The 24704-nt window shown below is 48.1% G+C and overlaps 1 protein-coding gene across 1 annotated transcript in view; it reads right to left on the bottom strand.

The window, feature by feature from the left end:
* Nucleotides 1-534: 534 nt before the first annotated feature.
* The window catches only part of UBAC2 (UBA domain containing 2), a 165711-nt gene continuing 141541 nt past the window's right edge, over nt 535-24704 (bottom strand). Inside the window, exons 8-9 of the mRNA XM_061133837.1 lie at nt 16001-16123; nt 535-1758 (exon numbers count right to left, since the gene is read on the bottom strand). Coding sequence (XP_060989820.1) covers nt 1651-1758; nt 16001-16123 — 231 coding nt within the window. The 3' untranslated portion in view covers nt 535-1650. The remainder of the gene's footprint in view (nt 1759-16000; nt 16124-24704) is intronic.

Here is a 24704-nt window from a genome sequence, read left to right as displayed (position 1 = left end):
CTGTCTGGAAGGGAGGAGGAACTCAGGACATAGGGTGTTTTTGGACACGGTTGCTCCTCTCCTGTGACTGGTTTGCACTGGGAGCCCAGAGGGTGGGTTTAGATTTGCCGTGGAGGTGACACACGAGTCCACCCTCTCAGGCTCTCTGGTCGAGCCGTGCCAGTGACCGCAGTCGAGGATGTCCCTCCACTGTTGACTGTCCCTGCAACTTGAGAAGTGGACACTCAGATCAAGTTGTGGCCTCTCCTTGGGACCAGCTAGGCTCCCAGAGTCACCTCAGTCCCCATTCCGAGCAGCCTGATGGCCCTGGCAAGCCTCAGGATGGGGTTTCACAGGGGCCAGTCCTATTTACAGGCACCAAAGAGCTCCTCTCACTTCAAATAAAGGACCCAAATCTTCTGCAGAAAGATAAGCAGTCTGGTCAAAAAAAAAAAACAATTTTTTTTTTTTTTTTGGTGGTAAAGAATAGCACAGCCTAGAACAAAGTTTTATTTAGGTTAATTCTAATAATAATAAAAAAAAAACACCAAAAAGTAAAACACATTAAAAACTTTATTGTTAAGTACCACGCATGTCTAAATTTGCATCAGTCTGAAACACTTCTGCTGGCTTTGCAGAACACAATAGTTGCAGGTTTCTTTTAAATCTTAACTGTCGCCTGCTTTAGGTCTTTCCAGGCTCGTCTGCTCCGGCCTCCCCCTCCTCTTCATGGTGGGGTCAGTCTACTCTGCCCCACGCTGACATCAGGTCACCCCTGGGCCAGTGGGAATCTGTTTCTAGAGGGGTTGGCCCTGCAGCTAGGGCGGCCTGCACTCCTCGAGGAAGCCCTCTCTTCTTGTTTTCTCTTTGTCCCATTTTTACTCCCAGCCCAAGTGTCTAACTGGGTATATTCTAAGCAAATTTCATCCCAGTGAAGTTTCATGGAGTCTTCCAGAACCGCAAGCTGGTATCTGATTACTCCCATTGTTTTTTTTTTTAATGGAAGTGGGGAGTAGCTGGGACAAATCCCCTGGACTTCAGCGGGCTGGAACGGGTGGAGGGGGGTTTAAGTTCCCTCTCCTTCCCTCGTTGGCGGGCCTGGCCAGCTCTGCAGGTGGGGACACTCCCCTCGTTCCGGGGGAGTGAGGACCCTGAATAGCCACTGGAGTTTGAAAGCAAATTTGACAGGGAAAAATAAAAAAAGCAATGAAAAAAAGTCCATAAATAGAATCTGACAGGTGCTGCCTGAATAACAGCCCCCTTTCTGGCACGAACGATCTGATATAATGTAGGAAGATATATTACAGTAGAAAGAATATTACAGCAGCAGTAATTTCCCATCTGCAGCACTATTCCCCTGCTTCCTGAAGTCTGCAATTTGAGTGCATTTTAAACACATCAGGAATGAGTGATGATTCTCCAAACCAAGGGAAATACTCCATACAAAAATAAAGATAGAAAAGGCATGCTATTTTAATGGCAAACTTATTTTGGATACTTAATGGTAACTGATCTTGAAATTAAGGGAGGGAGCAGCAGGGACCCCCTGTGCCCAGGAGGACAGTGGGGACTCAGAGCCAGCCAGCCTGGGGTCCTGGGCTGAGCTGGGAGCGGGGGCAGTGTCCGCCTAGGCCAGCAGCCCACCAGGCCCTGTGTCGTCGGCCGGGACCCTCAGTGCTGCAGCAGGAAGTGGGTGGCCACGTTAAGGTCATTATTGGAAGCTCTCAGGGCTTCCAAAGCGTCGCCCCTCGAAAATCCCATCTCCATGAGTCGGGCGACCTGAAAACAGAAACAAAACCGGAAGTCTGATGAGAAGGCTGACCACATTGCCACCAATCCACCAGCCCCACAATGTTCCTCATGCGAGTTTTAATGCTCCTCGGGTGAGCTTTTCAGATTCAAAGCTAAAATAAAATAAAATAAACCACACTTTCATTTCAGTGTGAAAGCTGATGTTTATGAAATGACAACGGACACCTTTTCAGGTGCTCACTATATACGGTCCACAAACGTGCATTTTCTCATTGAATCCTCATTTTCAGGACAAGGAAGGGGCTCCCGAGGAACAGTGACCTGCCAGGACGAGCAGAGGGTGGCTGCGCTGTGGGCCTGGGCCTTGGGGGTAGGTCCTACCAGCAGCCCCGCGCACATGCCTTCAGGGTCAAATCGGATTCCCGAAGAATAACTCATCCTAGCCTCATTTCCCCAGGCAGGCAAACAGCTGCTTAACTGAGGATTTCTTCCTGATGCTGGCGGACTCAGACGGTACACATGGCTTGGAGCTCCCGGCGTGGCTCAGGCAGAAAGGGCACAGTCCAGTCACAACCTTGTGGAGGAGGGGGCAAGAGCCATCAAGGATAGGGAGGACGACGCTGGCATGTTTTTTAACCACAAATCCTGAAGCTGTGAATGCAGAGATTTCCTGTGCTTTTACATACAGGTGGTCTCCAAGGTCGAAACGCAGAGTTATTGGTTTATTCCTTGTGACCTGTTTTCCCACTTGAAAATGTATTACAGAAACATTTAGGACCCTGGACTAGCTGCAGGCGTCTTTTTTTTTTTTTTTTTAAACTTATTTGGAAATAAACTACATTTGCAAAAACATATATTGAAAAGTGATACTCTTCCAAATGTTGAGATTTTCAACAAGGTGTAAGCTGACGAGGGACTGAGGATTTAGTCATCACTTCTAACCTCCTTTTCACAGAACGCGACGCCCGGGGGGCACCCAGGGGTCAGAGCCCTGCCGCCCCTCTTCCCACGAGGAGGAGGGTGTGGGTGGGGCGAGTGGGGAGGGCGGGGCGAGTGGGGAAGGAGGTGCAGAGCTGAGTGGGCCAGAACCATTGAGATCCCAGGTTCCTGGGCGCTCAAGGAACCTTTTGTTGTTGTTCAGTCACTAAGTTGTGACCCCATGGGCTGCATGCAGCACGTCTGGTTCCTCTGTCCTCCACTCTCTCCTAGAGTTTGCTCAAACTCATGTCCACTGAGTCAGTGATGACATCCAACCATCTCATCCTCTGCCGCTCCCTTCTCCTTTTGCCTTCAATTTTTCCCGGCATCAGGGTCTTTTCCAATGAAGTCAGCTCTTCAAATCAGGTGGCCAAAGTATTGGAGCTTCAGCATCAATCCTTCCAATGAATATTCAGGGTTGATTTCCTTTAGGATTGTCTGGTTGGATCTCCTTGCTGTCCAAGGGAATCTCAAAAGTCTTCTCCAGCACCATAATGCAAAAGCATCAATTCTTCAGCGCTCAAGCCTTCTTTATAGTCCAACCCTCACATCTGAACATGACTACTGGAAAAACCACAGCTTTGACTAGAGGGCCCTTTGTTGGTAAAGTGATGTCTCTGCTTTTTAATACACTGTCTAGGTTTGTCATAGCTTTCCTTCCAAGGAGCGAGCATCATGCATGGCTTCAGTCACTGGCAACAGTGATTGTGGATCCAAGAAAAGAAAGTCTGTCCCTGCTTCCACTTTCCCCCCTTCTATCTGCCATGAAGTGATGGGACCAGCTGCCACCTTAGTTTCTGAATGCTGAGTTTTAAGCCAGCTTTCTCACTCTCCTCTTTCACCCTCATCAAGAGGCTTGGGAAGAGGTTAACCCAGCTGGGAGGAAACAGCACACTTTTCAGAAGCTGGGGCTCTGGCTGGTGTTTTTCAAACTGAGGTTGGGGTCCCTCATCATTGGGATAAGACCAAGATTAAAAACAAAGCGGACGGTGAGGGTCTTCCCTCCGAGGAACTTCATTCTGGTTCCCCACCCCCCACACACGCCCCGGAAGGGTCGACCTTGGGGAGGAGGCCAGTGGCCCATTTCCAGCTCAACCTTCCGGGCTGAGGCACTGATGGCTGGCGTGGGCAGAGGCAGGGGTCTCCGCTTCCATGTCCCCTCGGGGAGGAACAGCCGTTTCTGGAGTCTCAGGAATACTCCACAACTTGCTGGCTGGGACAGAAGGCTGTTCCTCAAGGGGACCGATCTGGGTCTCACTACTTGCCACCCATGGGGCTTCCAAGGCCTTGATCTGCTTTTGAAGCCACAGGAAATGCCCTGTTTCTTTCTCTGCGTGAGGCCTCCAGTGTCCTCCTCTCCTGCTCCTGGTGCCTCCTGGCTGTGTGGCTCCGTGTCTCCCACCTGGTTAACTCGTCTTTGTCCCAACGGTCTCAGGGCCCATGGTCTTTCCCGAGTCCCTCAGCCGAGGACGAACCCAGAGTGGGCGCCTCGTGCTCCTCCCGGCTGGGACTGGGTGGGTGGCTCCTCCTTATCCCGGTCAGGGCCCGGCAGCCTTTGCCCATCCCCACGTCTCAGGGCCCAGCAGCCTTTGCCCATCCCCACGTCTCAGGGCCCAGCACTGTCCAGCCTGCCTCTGCCCCCCAACGCTTGCCCGTTTCTACGGCTGCAGGATATGGTGCTGCTGGCATGGTGTGCCCAGGGCAGAGTGCACCTTCCTGTGATTCCCAGCCTTGTCTCAGTGGGCATGAACGTGTGTGTACGCGTGCACACATGCCCTGAGTGTGTAATGACAGCATCCTGGGGTGGCGAGTGATGCTGGGCCTATGATAAACTGAGCGAAATGTGCTCAAGCTAGGCCTCTGGGCTCTGGGTGAGTTTAATCTGCTCGTCCAGATTTAGGACTGGGTGCTATCAAACTTCTGATCACTGTCTAGTAACCGAAACTGCCCTCAGCTTAAATTCTGTCCTCGATGGTGTTAGTCAGCTCCCTCAAATGGGTATCATCCCCATCTGATTAGCAAATGAACAAGCCACTCAAGGTAAACACCAAGCAGACAAGATCAGAGGCGAGCCCAGAACTCACCAGAGCCCGCCCCTTTCTACCCAGGTGGCTTAGTCAACAGTCTTTTTGCATTTTCACCAGTTTCAGACTCGGTGTTATTATCTGTTGCGATGTCATCAACATCCCTCTCGGGACGAGAGGTGCACATATCTTGGTGGCATCCTGTGTCAACAGGAGCCGTGTGGGGCCTTCAGACCACAAGGCTCTTTTCCTCCACGCATGTCTGCTCCATCATCTGTCACAGGCTCCTGCCAGACGTGACACGTCCATTCTCAGGATCCACACTTTTCCCTTTTCCTTGGGGGGCCTTTCACACTGAGTGTCACTCGGGGAGAAGGGGCCCCAGGACTCGTGCTGGACGCGTGGTCAACAGGGCGCGGCCACCTCGCGGGTCCAGGTACCCCTGGCCGGGCTATATCCACTCCTGGATCAATATAACCTTTCACGATGTTTATTGCCGTGACTTCCGGTTAAGGACCACGATCTTTAGTGGAGCAAACGTGGCCCAGTGAGGGGGTGGGCAGCTCCCTCTCTGCTGTGTCTCTTACCCATGGACACACACCATGGTGCTGACAATTTGGCTGTTCTCAACGACGGAGAACAAACACGTGGCAAACGCCACATTCGCTGTCACCTCTAGGACTTAAGGCCTGGGAGCGACAGGAGCAAATCCATCTGTTTGGCAAATCACGATTCATAACCTGGAGCTGGTGACGCGAGAGCCTCGCTTGGCACTGGCACGGGTAGGGGGGCGCTGGCTGCAGCTTACACCTGCTGGAGTTTCCTGTCCACCAACTCTGAATCTGGTTTGGAATTGAGGAGATGCTGAGCACAGGCCGCCCTCCACATGGAGCAGAGCGCGCGTGGCATTGCGGCTGGAGGGAAAGCGGCTGGGGTCTGGGGTGGGCCGGGCTGCGTCCAAGGTGGTGAAGTCCTGGTGAGGAGAGACACATTCCCTGCATGCCAGGCTGCCTCCGAGGTCGTTCTCTCCCGGACACCATCAACCACGTGTGCCGTCACCAGTTTTGACAGCCGAGCTGGGTTTTTCGCAGGTCTCTGCGGTTGGCTGGCCATCGCAGCCCCTTGCCTAAAGCTGGCTCTGGGGTCCTTTGGATTTCTTGGGGGGTGAGGAGACGAGTGTGACTAGAGAATCTGCACTGCCGAATGACCTGGTACTCTGACCAGATGAGAAAGCTCACGAAGTAGAAATCGGGTTAGCAGTATTTAAAAACTGAACAACATGAGGAAAGGGTACTTGTGGGATTCCTTTACTTTCCCAAACTACAAACACCTACAGAAAATGAACCGGTAAGCTCGGGTGGGTATGAGGAAAATAATCAGAGGACCAGAAGGACACTGAGGGGTTCCCACGGGGTCCCCGTCACCCCGCAGTGGACAGTGCCGGCTGGGGCGCCCATGGCCAGGTAGGAGCCTGTGCCTCCTGCTGCTGCCCCTCCTCGGGGGCCCAGGTCTCACGGCCAGGACGGTGAGGCTGCAGCTGACGGCGCAGCCCTGGGGTGGACGCTGAGAGCCATCGTCATGGTCCTGCGTGTTAACCAGTGCCCGACTTGCACAAACCTTGAGCGTTTCGCAACCGTCCGGGTGTGAAGGCTGACTTAGCCCATGACGCAGGGACTCCCATGCTCGGCAGTGGCAAGAGAAGACCGAGGCCACGCAGGCCTGTGGTCGGGTGAGCGAGACTCGGGCAGGACTCTCTAGAGGCTCACGATTCCTCAAAGTAAAACCACAGGGGAGCCGGCAGCTGTGAGAGAGGCGCCCCAGCCCCGGAGGGGGAGGTGGGGACCCCGCCGGGTGGCAGAGGGGCTCCCCAGAGTCACTGTGTGACCCCAGGCCAGGAACCAGGGCATCGGGCTCCCAGCTTCTCACAGCTTTAGGGGTCAGGAAGACGGGTGTGAAAGGCCTGGGACCGTGACCGGCATCTGGCAGGCGCTCAGGAACGTCTCCTGTGATCATCCTGTGCTACCGAGAAGCCCCAAGCCAGGTGTGATCCCTCCCTCGGGGCCTCCGAGGTGACAGGACTGCCCTCGGGTTTTGTTTCTGGCACTCATTTTAACTGCTTCCACTTCGCTAGTTTTATATCCTTTGTTGGTCAGAGAACTGACGTGTCTTTCCTTTTGCGAGATCAAAGGCAGGCTCATTTTCATTGGGGCCGCGGTGAGCTCGGAGTGGCTGGAGGGAGGTCCCGGAGCAGAAGGGCCACCCCCTGAACCCCGGGTCACTGCCATCCAGAGAGAGTCCCGAGTTCTGAGATTCCACCCCGGGTCCACAGCCAGCACCCCGACACGCACACCTCCTGCCACGGCTGAGCACGGCCATGCTCAACAGCGAAGCAAGGGACGTCTGTCACTTGTTTCTAGTGTTTGCTGCTGCTGCTGCTGCTAAGTCGCTTCAGTCATGTCTGACTCTGCGACCCCAAAGATGGCGGCCCACCAGGCTCCCCCGCCCCCGGGATTCTCCAGGCAAGAACACTGGAGTGGGTTGCCATTTTCCTCTCCAATGCATGAAAGTGAAAAGTGAAAGTGAAGTCGCTCAGTTGTGTCCGACTCTTCGCGACCCCATGGACTACAGCCCACCAGGCTCCTCCGTCCATGGGATTTTCCAGGCAAGAGTACTGGAGTGGGGTGCCATTGCCTTCTCTAGCGTTTAAACCTTGTAAACAAGCGTTGGCCTAAGAAAACTAAGATGGTCAGCCTGAGTGGAGTCGGACAGAAAGAGAGCAGAGTCAAGGGCATGTGAGTCAGTGTGGGGCTGGTGGGGCTGCGGCGATCCCAAAAACCCAGGACAGGAACTTCCTAAAATGCATATCCTCCAACGTTCCTTTCCTGTTTCAGAGCCCAGTGAGTCCTTTCTTCCTTCTGCCTGCGCATTGATCGCGGGAAAGTTTCCATCTAAAAATTCTCGCCACGAAACATCACAGTAGAGTTCACCTTAGTTTCTAGTCTAAAAACCTGCACGATCCTTGCCTCTAACTTCTTTTGGAAACCGGGTGGAGCTGGGTCAACATCCAGAGAGGACGGTACGATTTTCCCCGTCACTTATTCATAAAAAACTCAGGTGACTCAAAAGTAATGTCTCTGGGGCCTGTTTCTGGTGACTGAAAATGCGACTTCCCAGCATTATGATCAGAGGAATTGGACGGGGAGGAGGAGCGGGCACTGAAATTGCAGCTCCGAGGGAAACGCGAGTGCAGGGTCCCCTGCAGTGACATCCGACTCCATCAGCTGCTCCTGGTCAGGGACCCCTGAGGCCAGCCTGGGAGATGGGAGGGGTCCTGTCACCGTCATCCATGTGTGTGTTGTAAAGGAGGACACGGTGGAACACACTTCCCCAGGAGAGACCCCAGCAAGCGAGAAAAGAAACCTAAAGAGAGAGCGGATAAACCTGGGCCAGTTTTCCTTTCCTTTCCCCTTTTTCTTTTTTAAATCCTCTGTGGTTGGGACAAGTGCCCCTACCACCTCAACGTTACTCTTACTCGAGGAAAGTCATCAAACCCTGCTGTAACATTCTACTTGCAGTTCAACTACACTCTGACTCGAGTGAAGCAGGACGCTCATTCCAATGACATCTACAGCAATTCCTCTCAGTCTGAAACACTCCTCTGCTTGTTTTGTTCGAGTAAGACTGTGGTTTTCTTTAACTTCCCTTTAGCTAAGGGTGTCAAAAACAAATGGGTTTGGAGGTTCTTACTTCCCAAATTCTGACTCTTGCAAAAAGTCACGTCCACCTGAAAGGTGGTCCCAGCCCCTCCCCTGGGGCTGCCCCTGGTGGCTGGCCACGTCCCAGGCCACATGCACGCCCTGCCAGGAGGGGTGGCCCCCTCTTGGGCTTGCCCTTCCCTGCCCTTATTGCAACTGTCCTCTGTCACCTGTCGAGGCAAGCTCAGGGACAGACCCCTGTGGGCCAGTGCTCCCCTCGTCTCCTGTCAGCTGATCCCCCCACCTCCTCCTTGGAGCTGCTGAACCCCTATGATCACATGGCTGGCTGAGTGGACTGGTTCTCTTCTGTGCCCACCCAATGCAGGCAGCTCAGCGGCCCCTCATCTTTGCACTTTCCTGCGTGCTTTGGGGTTTGGTCCTGAGAAGACCCTCACTACTGGCTGGGGGGGGGCTCCTCTGCTTACATCTTTCAGCATTCAGCAGACTCAGGCACCCCCAAAACTGGCTGATTATTTGACTGCTACCCAATCATTCACTCTAACAAATCATGTGTTAGAGATCAGAGATGGAAAGGGCTGACGGAGGACCACCCTCTAACCCATTTTTAAGTGAAAACAAGTGTTCTTTTGAAGGAGAAGCCCTCCAACCACACCTTCACGTTCAGCCTTCTAATCCCCTCCCCTGGGGCACATGTGGTCTCAGGCTCCGTCTCAGGAGAGAACATGGAAGAGAAGGTGCCAGCCCTCATGGAGTTCACCATCTGCCAGGGAGCCAGACGGTGTGGGCGTTTCTAGAGCAACACTCAACTCACTGTGGGTCCAGATACCCAGGGCAGGAGCACTAAGTGAGGGGCTGTTTTCATAATGAGCTCTGTGGAGTTTGGGTGGGCTTTTCGGAGGCAGTGGTGAGAATCCCAGAGATGAGGGAAGAGAGTCCCTGAGACTGAGATCCTCTCACACTGAAGAGATTTGGCTTCTTATCCCCTGAGATCAAGTGTCTGTGTGCCCTCTCTCTCTACCGGGGCCAATGGATATTTCAGAGGACGTGAATGGAATCCACACAACTCCATTCCAGTCTCACACATTATAAACATGCTGAATGCTACCATATCTCATCTGGCAAGAGTCTCATAAGCACCGGGACTGTACTATGTTCCCCAGGCAGGGATGGAAGAAATTACATACATGGTTATGATCATAATAAGTCCCTTCCTCCATGTCTAATCCATCCTCTGAGGAAACCCAACAATGTGATTCCTTGTTTAAAATCCTGCTTGGTTTCCTAATGCCTAAATTCCATATAGTCAAAGCTATGGTTTTTCCAGTAGTTGTTTATGGATGTGAGAGTTAGACCATAAATAAGGCTGAGTGCCGAAGAATTGATGCTTCCAAATTGTGGGGCTGGAGAAGACTCTTGAGAGTCCCTTGGACAGCAAGGAGATCAAACCAGTCAATCCTAGAGAAAATCAACCCTGAATATTCGTTGGAAGGACTGATGCTGAAATTGAAGCTCCAATATTTTGGCCACCTGACACGAAGAACTGACTCATTGGAAAAGACTCTGATGCTGGGCAAGACTGAAGACAGGAAGAGAAGGGGATGACAGAGGATGCTATGGTTGGATGGCATCATTGACTTGATGGACATGAGTTTGAGCCAGCTCTGGGAGTTGGTGATGGACAGGGAGGCCTGGCGTGCTGCAGTCCATGGGGTCACAAAGAGTTGAACACAACCGAGTGACTGAAGAACAGCCTAGAAGCAGAGGTCCATGACCGCTGAGGGCCTCTGGGAGGCCTTCCTGTTTCTTCCCTGCGTGGGGCCCCTGGCCCACCTGTCAAGTCCCACTCCAACTTGACCCACCTGTACTCCCCAAATCTGATGCGCTTTTCACCAGGCTGCATCTTTACAGACGGCGTTGCCCACCCCCACCCCTCCATACACACACAGTGGCATTCCTTCAGCAGCATCGGGAAACCTGGATGCAGCTGACCAGAGCTGTTCCTCGGCCAGGGCCCCTGCACCAGGCTCTGTACCATGCGAGGGCGGGAATCGCTGCCTCACTTATCTCCATTATTTTAAGAACCCAGCCCAGGGTTACAGCAGGCGGAGCAGACAGCTGGTAACTGCTGGCTGACTAGAAGGAAGGAAATACATGGATGGAAGAGAGGAAGTCAATATTTGTCAAGTCCACGTTCATCCTACTTTCGTTAAGTCCCAGTGCTGGCTCAGTGAGCCTAACTGCCCCGTCTGGCTTCATCTGTGCGTCCCATTAAGCATGAGCCCAGGAATCCCTTTCTAAGTAAGCTTGGGGAGGGCTCAAGAGAGGCAAACTTAGGAAGTATTTTCCCCTTCTGGTTTAAAAAAAATAATGGGACCAATAATGATAAAATTTCATTATTTCTTAATTTTGAGTTTGGGGGTAACATAAAAAATCCTTGGTTAAGAAGAAAAGAATTCTAAAAGCAAGAGAAATGCAATAATGAACAGACATATTTTTAAGAAAGCAGGGTTTGGGGTGACATTTGCAAAAGGTGAACTGACAAAGCTGCTGGCTGAAAGATAGTAGGAGTGGACTGTGAAGAACTGAAAATCCAGAAACTTAACAGCCAAAGTAGAAAAACCGGCAAATATTTCTACGGTCCTATGTCAGACTATTGTTAGAATTAACGAGGGATGCACATTCTTTCTTAGAATATTCTTTGTTTTCATAATAGATGGACTATATTTCCTATCTTAAATATCTCTCACTAAAATTCCTAAAGTTTTTTGTTCACATCAGGAAAAAAATACTCATTTTCTTGGTTTAGAAAAATTACTGTTTCTTAATGCATTAAAATCACATGATTTTGCTATTTAAATAAAGAAAACTGTTGTCGTTCAATTGCTAAGCTGTGTCTGACTTTGTGACCCCATGGACTGCAGCCCACCAGGCTACACTGTCCTTCACTGTAAATAAAGAAAATACAGTACATCCAATTGAAAAGTTAAGCATAAAAAGGTTTTGCTAATTCCAACTATCTTAATGTTACTAAAAAATAATATTTCTATAGTGTCTCAGTTCAGTTCAATCCTTCAGTTGTGTCCAACTCTTTGCGACCCCATGAACCACAGCACGCCAGACCTCCCTGTCCATCACCAACTCCCGGAGTCCACCCAAACTCATGTCCATTGAGTTGGTGATGCCATCCAACCATCTCATCCTCTGTCGTCCCCTTCTCCTCCTGCCCTCAACCTTTCCCAGCATCAGGGTCTTTTCCAATGAGTCAGATCTTCCCATGAGGTGGCCAAAGTATTGGAGTTTCAGCTTCAACATCAGTCCTTCCATTGATCACTCAGGACTGATCTCCCTTAGGATGGACTGGTTGGATCTCCTGGCAGTCCAAGTGACTCTCAAGAGTCTTCTCCAACACCACAGTTCAAAAGCATCAATTCTTCTGTGCCCAGCTTTCTTTATAGTCCAACTCTCACATCCATACATGACCACTGGAAAAACCATAGCCTTGACTAGACAGACCTTTGCTGACAAAGTAATGTCTCTGCTTTTTAATATGCTGTCTAGGTTGGTCATAACTTTCCCTCCAAGGAGGAAGCATCTTTTAATTTCATGGCTGCAATCATCATTTGCAGTGATTTTGGAGCCCAAAAGAATAAAGTCAGCCACTGTTTCCCCATCTATCTGCCATGAAGTCATGGGACTGGATGCCATGATCTTAGTTTTCTGAATGTTGAGTTTTAAGCCAACTTTTTCACTCTCCTCTTTCACTTTCATCAAGAGGTTCTTTAGTTCTTCTTTGCTTTCTGCCATAAGGGTGGTGTCATCTGCATATCTGAGGTTATTGATATTTCTCCCAGCAATCTTGATTCCAGCTGTGCTTCTTCCAGCCCAGCGTTTCTCATGATGTACTCTGCATATAAGTTAAATAAGCAGGGTGACAATATACAGCCTTGACGTACTCCTTTTCCTATTTGGAACCAGTCTGTTGTTCCATGTCCAGTTCTAACTGTTGCTTCCTGACCTGCATACAGGTTTCTCAAGAGGCAGGTCAGGTGGTCTGGTATGCCCATCTCCTTCAGAATTTTCCACAGTTTGCTGTGATCCACACAGTCAAAGGCTTTGGCATAGTCAATAAAGCAGAAACAGGTGTTTTTCTGGAACTCTCGCTTTTTCGATGATCCAGTGGATGTTGGCAATTTGATCTCTGGTTCCTCTTCCTTTTCTAAAACCAGCTTGAACATCTGGAAGTTCTCGGTTCACGTATTGCTGAAGCCTGGCTTGGAGAATTTTGAGCATTACTTTACTAGCGTGTGAGATGAGTACAATTGTGCGGTAGTTTGAGCATTCTTTGGCATTGCCTTTCTTTGGGATTGGGATGAAAACTGACCTTTTTCAGTCCTGTGGCCACTGCTGAGTTTTCCAAATTTGCTGGCATATTGAGTGCAGCACCTTCACAGCATCATCTTTTAGGATTTGAAATAGCCCAACTGGAATTCCATCACCTCCACTAGCTTTGTTCGTAGTGATGCTTTCTAAGGCCCACTTGACTTCACATTCCAGGGTGTCTGGCTCTAGGTGGGTGATGACACCATTGTGATTATCTGGGTCGTGAAGATCTTTTTTGTACAGTTCTTGTGTATTCTTGCCACCCCTTCTTAATATCTTCTGCTTGTGTTAGGTCCATACCATTTCTGTCCTTTATTGAGCCCATGTTTGCATGAAATGTTCCCCTGGTATCTCTGATTTTCTTGAAGAGATTTCTAGTCTTTCCCATTCTACTGTTTTCCTCTAATTCTTTGCATTGATCACTGAGGAAGGCTTTCTTATCTTTCCTTGCTATTCTTTGGAACTCTGCATTCAAATGGGTATATCTTTCCTTTTCTCCTTTGCTTTTCACTTTTCTTCTTTTCACAGCTATTTGTAAGGCCTCCTCAGACAGCCATTTTGCTTTTTTGCATTTCTTTTTCTTGGGGACGGCCTTGCTCCCTGTCTCCTGTACACTGTCACGAACCTCCGTCCATAGTTCATCAGGCTCTCTGTCTATCAGATCTAGTCCCTTAGATCTATTTCTCACTTCTACTGTATAGTCATAAGGGATCTGATTTAGGTCATACCTGAATGGTCTAGTGGTTTTCCCCACTTTCTTCAATTTAAGTCTGAATTTGCCAATAAGCAGTTCATGATTTGAGCCACAGTCAGCTCCTGGTCTTGTTTTTGCTGACTGTATACAGCTTCTCCATCTTTGGCTGCAAAGAATACAATCAGTCTGATTTTGGTGTTGACCATCTGGTGATGTCCATGTGTAGAGTCTTCTCTTGTGTTGTTGGAAGAGGGTGTTTGCTATGACCAGTGTGTTCTCTTGGCAAAACTCTATTAGCTAGCCTCCAGCTAACAAAGAGATCATATGGAAGGTACATTTGTAAATGTTACTCTAAGTGTCTCGAGACAAGGGCAGCATCCTTCTTTTCTTTTACAGTCTCTCGAGCACTTACCACAAAAAATACTGAGGATCTACAAAAATAATGCTGGGGCAGGGGGTACTCTATGTCTTAATGTGGGATCGTCTTTAAGAGCATTTAAGGATAATCAAGAAACAAAACACAAAATTCGGAAAAAAAATCAATGAATGAGGAAGTTTATGTTAAAAACAACCTCTCGTGTATTTACATCTTTCCATAACAGAGTCAAGAAGAAGCACATGGTATTTTAAACTGATACTGACAACAGGTTAACCTCACTCTTGTCATTCTGGGAGGATCAAGGACAATGATTCATTAAAAAAAAAAAAGCAACGCTAAGACTTCAATTACACACATTCACCTTGTTATCACTTTTTGACACTTTCTCTCCCCCCAAATGTCAAAACTAAGAACTATTTCCCCTTTAAATACTTTTTATCGTTAACGGCTACTCTGTGAGGGATGTGACCTGGGTTCTAACAAGGAGACAGTAATATAACAGAACTTCATTTCTCTTCACCTGAATTTGAGAGTATTAGTTTATTCTTCAATCAGTTAGCATAAATATCTCACAAATGCCTCGTTGCTCGGCTTTAGCTTCTAACCACAGGGCTAACATTTTTCTGGTAATTCGTCAATGGAGGCAGAAGAGAGCCATGGCTCCTTAATGCATCTCTCAACCCTAATGAGTTGCTCAAAGGATGAGTCGGAGCTGAGAAGTTAAGGGCGAGGGGCCAGGTCACTCGTCAGGCACATTCAGCTGGTTTCTTTCACTTGTCGTGGCCTCACCCAGAGGGACCCGTGGAGGTTCTGCCCAAGAGCCCCACTTGAGTTCCAGAAAAAGCCAGGATATGGACAGTTTAGCTACAGATGCTGAGGGCTTTGGGTCGGACCGGTGTTTGCTGACTCTGGGGACTGGCGGTGGAGGAGGGCATGGTGCGCCCTGCTATGAAATGCTGACCTCGGTCTGCTTTCATGAGAAAGAAGCGATGTTCGTGGAATGAAATTTAAAAGGGTTGTTACTGAAATGCTCTCAACTGACTTTTATAGATTTTCAAAAACTTTCCAGTGGGAAGTAATCACAAACTTCAAGGAAAATTTCAGGAAGAGCACTAAGCACCTGACCGCTCTTCCACCCGGATTCACCGATTATTGCTTTGCTGCAGCCCACACGCACACACACACACGCTCTACACACACACTCCCTCTCTCTCTCCCACTTATTTTCCCTGAGCCACCTGAGGTGAAGCCGCATATATCCTGTCCCTATTTCCTTATCTGCCCTAATCTACAATGCATGTGTGCTAAGCTGCTTCAGTCGTGTCTGACTTTGCGACCCTATGGACTGTAGCCCTCCAGGTTGCCTCTGTCCCTGGGATTCTCCAGGCACAAACACTGGAGTGAGTTGCCATTTCCTTCTCCAGGGATCTTCTTGACCGAGGGAACGTATCCAAGTCTCTATGTCTCTTGCACTGGCGGGTGGGTTCTTTATCACTAGCACCACCTGGGAAGCCCACACACACAACATAATTTCAGAATTGCTGTATTTGTACCCATGAGGAGTTTGAGATTTGTTTGCAGTTCTTTTTTCTTTCTTTTTTTTTTAGGCAGAGGACATATTATGTTCGCAAGTTACTGAAATTAATTTTCCCCCTTTCTTATATTATTCCCTTAAGATACAGTTGGAACATTTACTTCAGTTGCCTTTTAGTTTTACGGCTGTCCCCAGTGATGATTTGCTTTTTGAACCTGTAAAACATTTACTTGATTCCTAAAGTTAAAACCATACAAACAGAGAAGCTCCTGGACCTTCCGCCTCCTTCTCTCCCAGCCCTTGCAGTGAACCAGGTTCAGTAGTTGTGTACATATGAAATGTCATACACTTAAAAACAAGCAATCGGAAGGCAATTTTTTTTGAAATTATATCCTCCTCAAAGTCATAAGACGCAGAGAAGCCAATGACTGGGCCCAAATGTCTAAAACGGGTATAGTTGGTGGTTTACCTGGTATCAAGATCTCTATTTTTCAAGTCCTGTTCACCAAAACTGCCGGGGGTATGAAGCCCGGGTTTAGGGCAAGTACTGGGTGTTAGGATTACCTGCTCCTCCGAAACCTCTAGAGGTGGGGACGCTGGTTGTTCAGATCGCCGACCATCCTGGTAGTTTACGTTTCTTCGCTGACGCAGAGGAGGGAAAAGACGGTTCCAGTTGATCATTCCTCCCTAGAAAGAGATCATCGCACAGAGATCAGACGTGGAGGTGAGGAAGCCTGGTAATGCTTCGCAGAGCCTTCTCCAGTGACGCAGTCACAGCTGCAGACTGGAGGTAAGATGTCAGATGGCCGTGCTGTGCTCAAGCGGAAAGGGCCCTGTAGCCCTTCCATCCACAGGCTGAAATCCGCAGCCTGCAGGAGATGCGCAGAGAGAAACGGAGGGGGTGGGTGCTGCCAAAGGGACTTGTGCCCTCTGGCGCAGAAGGTGGCGGAAGACACATGCAGTCACTCCTAACCTCAGCCCCATGGTGTCCTCACTGACGCCGTCCCGACTCCCCTGGGCTCTGGAGAAGCCACGAGGAGGCGGCTAACTCAGGGCAGGCAACCAGAAACCTGGAGCTTCCTTCAGCAGCTCTTTAAAATGCTGCTCCTCCCTCTTCTTGTTCTTTTTTAAAATTTAAGTAAATTCTGAGCAAGGTCAGCAGAGAGAGAGAGACTGCAGGTGGAGATAAACCCCAGGTTGGGGGACAGGATTGAGAGTGGAAAGGTAAACCCTCCACAGAGGGACAAGCGGTTTAGGCCTGTCCTCCGTGTGGCTTTCTGGACAACTTAACATTGATGGCGGGGTCATTTCTTGCCTTTTCTATGTCATCAGTGAACAAAAGCCACAATGGGAAGAAAAAAAAGTATGTGCCTCATGCTGCTTTTTAAAAATGGATGTTTTTACCCATATGCCAACTTTTTAATTTATCAACTTCAATCTGTTTCTAGATGTCTTCTGGTTCTGGAAGATTTACAGACTAAGAAAACCTAAAATTTTTCCTACTATAAATACTTGTGGATAAAATTTTAAAATATTTCAAATGCAGAGCTGAACACAAAAGGGAGACAGAGGCCCTAGGGTGACAGAAAGAAGCTCTGGAAACCAGGGCGGTAAAGAAGCAGGGACAGGTGTGAGGGTGAGCACACCCTGCTAATTCAGATGCACCTGGGCGCTGGCACATATCTGGGTTCAGAAGTGGAGGCCTCAGGTCTGAAAGAGGCTATGACTGTGTGCAACAATGTGGTGAAATCTCTCAGCGTAATACTGAGTAAAATAAACACAAAAGTACATTTGTATGACTCTCTTTGTATGCTAACTTTTCTGTGTGTTATACTTTAATAGAACGTTACAAGAAGAAATAGAAAACCTGACTAGACTTTTAGCCATTAATGTCACTGAAATAATAGTTAAGAATCTACCTACTAAAAATCTACAGGTGAAGTCCATGAAAATTTTAAGGACCCGCTGTCTTAAACAAATTGTTCTAGAGAAGAGAAAAGGAAAAGAGCTCTCCATCTAATTTTCTGAGGCTATGTAATGCTGTTTCCAAAATCAGAGAAGGCTATCATGAGCAAGAAGAATTATAAAACAGCCCATTTTTCATTTATGGACAGGTACAATAATCCTAAATAAAATATCGACAAACTCCATCCAACAATGTTAAAAAAATTATCGTCTTATCCAGTAAGATATATTAGATTAGGATTTATCTCAGAAATCTTAGAAAATATAGTAAGGTAATTCATACATTAACAGATTAAAAGACAAAAACCAAATGCTCACTCAACAGATACAAAAATAATTTCATAAAACTTGATGAAGAGACAAGAATGCCTATTACCACCTCTAGCATTCAACACAAGTCGGTGCATAATGAAGACATGACCAACCAACTGTGAAAGAAAATGCAGCAGGATAGAAGAGAAGAAACAAAACCGTCCTTCACACAGGACGACCGTCTTACCTAGAAAATGAGGACCAACAAGACAGAGTACAAGACACAAAAATATCAGTAACATCCCTTGCCTGTGATCACTGAGAAAATGTAACTGCAAAAAATTCCTATTTACAAAAAGTAACACAAACTATTTAGGTATTTAGGAGGGCTTCCCTGGTGACTCAGATGGTAAAGAGTCTGCCTACAACACAAGAGACGTGGGTTTGATCTCTGAGTCGGGAAGATCCCCTAGAGAACGAAATGGCAACCCACTTCAATATTCTTGTCTGGGAAATCCCATGGACAGAGGAATCTGGTGGGCTAAGTCCATGGGGTTGCAAAGAGTCATACATGACTGAGCAACTAACTCTCACATTTGCTCACAGGTCCTTATGAATTAAATCTAACAGAAGACCTGCAAGGTCTCTATGAAAAATGGTAAGCTTGACTGAAGGGTATCAGTGGAAAGATAGCCCGTTCCTGCCTGGGAAGGCTCAAAACTGGCATCTTTCCACACTCTGCCAATTCCAGAGTGCAGCAGAGATGGTGGGCTGACTGTCAATACCCACATTCCCTTTTCCTTAAAAATAAGGTTTCTTTTGGTGACACAATCACTACAACACATTCTCAGCGTCCCCCACGTGGACTCAGTTCAGCCAATGGTACGCAAGCAGGAAGGGCACGCGGGACACCCAGAGGGGACCTTCAAGGCAGGGACGAAGTCTTCCTCAGTGCTTCCTCCTCCTTCTTGGAGCCGAGGCAGCTGTCCTGGCCCTGCGCTGAGGACAGAGCCGTGGTAAGAGAAGAGGAGACTGGGGATGGCAGCTGCTCCCACCGGTTCGGGGCTGTCAACGTCTGATTTGTTATACATGGGACAGACTCAAACCTTGTTTAGGTTTCGTGATTGCACGCTGCTGTCACATGCAGCTAAAGCTGTGTGTGTGTGTGTGTGAGATAAAGCTGTGTGTGTGTGTGTGTGTGTGTGTTTTGGTGGAACGAGACAACCTGAAATTAAGGGTCAAAACTAGACCTGAATACTTTCAAGAAGTATAAAGGAGGACTTTTATCTACAAGTTATCAGGACTTACTGTCAGATGACAAGAATTAAAGTAGGATGGTATGAGCACATGATAGGTGAGCAGTGCTAAGAAACAGGCTGAGAAATCAGAAGTAAATATGGACACTTAGTACATGATGGAGGGGACCCTGTAAGTCAGCAGGAAAGACACCATTTAATGAACAGTACTGAGACAACTGGTTACAGACATGGAAAAAGAATTAGACCTCACGTCACATACAAAATGAGTTTATTTTGAAATAATCCCCATAGATTAAAATCTTTCTTTGTAAACCTCAGATTCTTTGTGACCCCATGGACTGTAGCCTACCAGGCTTCTCCGTCCATGGGATTTTCCTGGCAAGGGGGATCTTCCTGACCCAGGAATCGAACCCGAGTTTCCCGCCTTGCAGGCAGACACTTTACCCTCTGAGCCGCCAGGGAAGCCCCATAGATTAAAGATTTAAATCTCGAAAACTAAGCTCTTAAACATTTTAGAAGAAATAAGAGACATTCTTTATGTTGCTGGGATGGGAAAGGATTTCTAAAACCAAAATATGAAGCATCAATCATGAAAAAGGGTTGCTAACAATTACTACAAATAAGAATTTTGTGTGATTAAAAACAACAGAGCTAGAAGACAAAGTATAGATTAAGAGAAGACATGTGTAACATATAACTGACAAAACATTATCCAGAATATGTAAAGAATCAATGAGAAAAAAATAAATAACACAAGAGAAAAGTGAAGAATGCATATGAAAAAACAATATTCAGAAGAGGAAACCCTGAATCAATAAACATAAGAAAAGATGTTCAACCTCACTAGCATGGGAAATGCAAATTAAAACAGCACTAAGTCATTTCATAACCATAAGACTGGCAAAAATAAAATGTCCAACAATACCAAGGATGGGGGTGATGTGAAGGAAATGGGAATTCTATACAGTGTTGATGAGAGTTTACATTGGCACAAACATTTCAGAGAACAGTGTGTCAAGATCTAGTAAAACTGAGGATGTTCTATAGTCTAGCAATTTTATCTCCAGGGAGCTGTGAACGCCTAAAGGGGCATTTAGAAGGATATTCTCTGAAGCACCGATTATAATATTAAGTAAGAAAGCGTAAAAAAAATTCAACTGTCCCTAAGTAGGGAAATAAACTAGTGAGTGGTTCCACTGCATAAAAGACTATTACATGTGCAGCTAGAATAAATGAACTAGATCTAATGGATACATCTCAAAAATACAATGTTGAATAAACAAAGAAAGCTACATAAGAATATCTATATATATAAGTATTTACATAAATTTTAAAATATTTAGAATAGTATACTATGTAACCTATTTTATGGATATATATATGTGTGTTTGTATACACACACACACACACACACACATACACACACACACGCTAGTGGTGATTCTGCCCCCACTCCTCAGGGAATATTTGGGGGCAGATGTCTGGAGGCATTTTTGGTTGTCTTGGGGGGTGGGGAGGAGTCTGGGGAGAGGGTGGTGGGTGCTGTTGGTTTTTAGCAAGTAGAGGCCATGGCTGCTGCTAAGCACCCTCTAATGCACAGGACAGACCCCACAGCAAAGGACGGCCTGGACCGAAAGGCCCACAGGGCTGAGAAGCCCTGATATACACACAGGTGGCGAAGATACAAATACACGCAGGCAGTGGACACCGTAAAAGGCATCAGATACACAATACACCTGCTTCAGGATAGGACAGTGGGAAGGGCAATGAACCTTTTATTCTTCAAAGGGACTGAGAGTGAAAGAATAAGCAAAGCAAAACAAAACAAAACACCAACAACAAAAAACAAAACTAAACCCCAAGCTGTGATAGAAAAAAAGTGCTTAAAAAGCAGAAAGTTACAGGAGCTCTAGGTTCTGGGATGTTTTGACACCGGTCTGCTCTTTCTGTAGGTTCAATGTGAGCCTCTGCAAACAGGAAACACTTCCTTCACTTTGTCTTCTTCAAAAGCAATAACCACACACTCAAAAGAGGAAGGCGGAAACAGCTTGCATTTTGAAGAGCCATTTTATGTTATTAGTTGGTAAGGAGATTTTTCAAATGAAGTCACATTTCTTCTGAAAACAAGCAAACAACTGATTTTCCAACTGAGAGCAGCAAACGGTTGTTCATGTTGTATCGTGTTGCAGTTACGTGGGCTAGAACTCAATCTCTAAAGGTTTTGGAGGGGACTGTCAGGCCAGGCTATGTCTACACCAAGAAGCTCAGTCAGAAGAGTCCCCCAGGGACCCCGGGGGCACTTGCAGCTCCCACGGGAGACACGAGCAAGGTGCATGGTCTGGTCCTTGCTGCCACGGAGCTCCTGATCTTCTCGGGGAAAGGAAGACATCCAGAAAGGGAAAAGTTGGAAACAGGCAAGCAGGTCCAGGAAGGAAGCCACAAGGCATCAAAGGGTGCAGCCAAAGCTCAGGGGTGAAACTTCAAAGAGGGTAGGGGCTTAGCTGAGTTTTAAAGGTTGAGGGAGGTTTCAACCATGGAGAGGAGAGCCAGGCATTCTGTCAGGCTGTTCAAAGACAGGGGACTGAGAATGTGTTTATTCCTACTTCAAAGGCCAAAACAATGCTCTGGAGTAATGACGGAGGGACAAAAGAGTACAGGAGGCTGAGTGACTGAGAGCGGTCTCTAGAGCCAGAATACCTGGGTTCAAATCCCAGCTCTGCCACTTATCATGTGACCTTAGTTAAAGTGAAAGTGAAGTCACTCAGCCGTATCCGATTCTTTGCGACTCCATGGACTGTAGCCTACCAGGCTCCTCCGTCCATGGGTTTTTCCAGGCAAGAATACTGGAGTGGGTTGCCATTTCCTTCTCCAGGGGATCTTCCCAACCGAGGGATTGAACCGGGGTCTCCCGCATTGTAGGCAGACGCCCTACCATCTGAGCCACCAGGGAAGTCCATGTAACCTGAGGCTTTAGTTTAAAGAAAAAAAAAACAAAAAAACAACTTCTTTGAACTTCAGTTTTCTCATCTGTAATATGCAAATAACAACTACACTCACCACATAAGGACGTGAGAAATAATGAGTTTATACGAGTAAAGCATTTAAAACAGAGCCTGAAAAAAGAGCATGTGATGTATATATTTAGCTATAATACTGGAGTGGGTTGCCATTTCCTTCTCCAGGGGATCTTCCCGACCCAGGGATGGAACCCGAGTCTCCTGCATTGCAAGCAGATGCGTTACCCTCTGAGCCATCAGGGAAGTTTTATGCTGTGTATATTTAGCTATTATTACCATCTGATACTTGCATGGTGTCTTACAGGATTATTTCTCATCTTCCCAGCTCAACTACAGGACCCTGCAGAGCTGCACTGGGGGTGAGATTTGCATCAAAGCCCCCAGGTGGCGGGCACGACACTCAGCTCCGTGCAGCCCGAGCTGGGTCCCCAGCAAAGGGTGAGATGGAGGTTACAGTGCGGGTATAAGAGAAGGTCATGGTTTAGAACAATGAAGTCTTTCCAAAAGCATCCTTATCTTATTTTAAAAGGTTGGTCACTTCGGGTGGTGGGGTGGGGAAAGCATCCTTTATTCTCTGTCTTGGTGATCTGAAAGCCTTTATCAGACGCTAGGCTCTGAACTGTAGAGCAGGTGGGGCCCTCTCCACGGTGGCTGCCCGTGTCGGGAAGATGCTGGGGTGGGTTACGGGTTCATCAGGGCATGGCGACAGGACTTCTCAGTGACGCCGAGAGGCAGCACCTACACAGGAACCGTCCACCCTGCTGTGGACCCTGGCTGCCCGGTGGCCTCCACGTGGTGGCACACGGAGGGCTGCACTGCCGTGACACACAGGACACAGGAAGCCTCCACACCTGGCCTGGAAGCCTCGGGCCCTCCCTGCGGCCCTGTGCGCTGAAGGGATCGCTCCCCCAGCCCTCCTGTGACCGTGACCCAGGGGTCGGGACATTCTAAGGAAGTACTGTACGCTTAATGCGAGCAGTTTACCGTGGAGTTCAGACACAGGGAAGACCAGACTGCTTCGGGCGGCTTGGTTACAGTAACATCAGTGAAATCAGAGTGCCTACGCGAGCACCGGTAAGAACCTGAGCCGTGAAGCTGCAAAGAGAGCTCAGACAGCGTCCCCGCCTTCCAGAAATGCCCAGTCTGGTATTCCATCTATTAACTTGCTTTTCCCTCTTTGTCCAGGTTACCCGGAACACCCTCTGCTTGGTCAGCGGCGCCTCCTTTGCTCTCCACACCCTCCCAGGGCACTGGACACCCCCCACCCCCCGCCTCCACGGCCCTCTGGCTTCTGGAGAATCACACTTTCTTGGTCTTTTGAGCCTCTGGTCACTCCCTGAGAGCCGCCATCTCCGGTCTGTGTCTTTGACACGTTGGCTGGTGTCCCTAAGGTCCTGTTAGGATCATTCCTCCCCTCCCTCCACATCTGTCCCCAAGGCTTTAGTTTCCACGCATCTGGTGGAGACTCCTACCCGCTCCCGCCATCCAGGTGCTGCTCCCTGGAGCCACATGGCCAGCTCTCCCAACACATCCCCTCAGAGGCTCCAGAGACATCTAAGATGGAGCACGTCCCAGACAAAACTCCTCATCGTTCCCGTATCTCTTCCTGTGTCCCCACTGCTGGGGAATGACACGGATGTCCACCCACAGCACAAGCCAGCTCACCAGCTCTGCCAACTGTTAAGTCCTGAGTCCTCTGGGATCTGTCTGCTTCCCTCCACTCTGACTCCCGCCGTCCCATTTCAGATCACCAGCAAGGGTGATTTTCTGACAGACAAATCTCATCACGCCATCTCTCCACTTAAAAACCCTTCAGTGGTTCCCACTGCCTTTCTAACAGTCTTAAAATACTTTTTTCTTCATTGATAGCAATCACTAACCCACTACTTGCTAACATACTTTTATGAAGAAAAAAAAAATTTTTTTTTTCCGAAACAAAGGTTATTAGTTACTGAGAAGTATATCATTATTTTCTATTTTTGTAAATCTCTTTTATGTCTGGCTTAATGGACACAACTGAGCGACCTCACTTTCACTTTTCACTTTTCATGCATCGGAGAAGGAAATGGCAACCCACTCCAGTGTTCTTGCCTGGAGAATCCCAGGGGGAGCCTGGTGGGCTGCTGTCTATGGAGTTGCACAGAGTTGGACACGACTGAAGCGACTTAGCAGCAGCAGTAATGGAAGGTAGCTGGATTCTCGCATCTGTGTCTGCAGTCAACTCTGCTACAAGCTACTCTGGCTTCTGAATTATATAAAAGTATCTAGCCATATGGAAATACAGAGCTAAAAAAAAATTAGAGTATATTAAGAGCCTTCTCTGATAATTGTAGATATTCTTTGATACTCGTCAAGCTCCTATTGGTTTTAGGATACAGTTGGGGTTTCTCACCTGGGCTTGCCAGCCTCCCGCTGACCGTCCCAGTGGCCTTCCTCCCCACTCTGGCCTCACAGTCTAGACACCTGCCCAGGAGGATTCTCTAATCCCCCGAGTCTGGGGTAAGCTGCTCCCTCACGCACCTTGCCAAGGACAGACCTTGGCACGTTACACTTCAATTCTCTGCTAGCAATCTTCCCAGTAGGTGACGAGATCCATGAAGGCTGAGACTGTCTTTCTTGTCTTTTAATAAACCCAGCCTCTCCTGCCACCCGGCATATCCAACTACTTAAGAAATATTCGCTGAATGAATAAGGCAGCGGACAAATATACAGCAAAGCATATTGCTGAGTGAAGTTCTAGGGGGTTTTCCTTGGCAAAGACGGAACAGTGAGTTG

Source organism: Dama dama, chromosome 30 (genome assembly GCF_033118175.1).
Source record: "Dama dama isolate Ldn47 chromosome 30, ASM3311817v1, whole genome shotgun sequence".
In the NCBI taxonomy this organism is placed as follows: domain Eukaryota; kingdom Metazoa; phylum Chordata; class Mammalia; order Artiodactyla; family Cervidae; genus Dama; species Dama dama.
The sequence above is the reverse complement of the archived record's forward strand: the minus strand, read 5'-3'. Positions and strand labels throughout refer to the sequence as shown.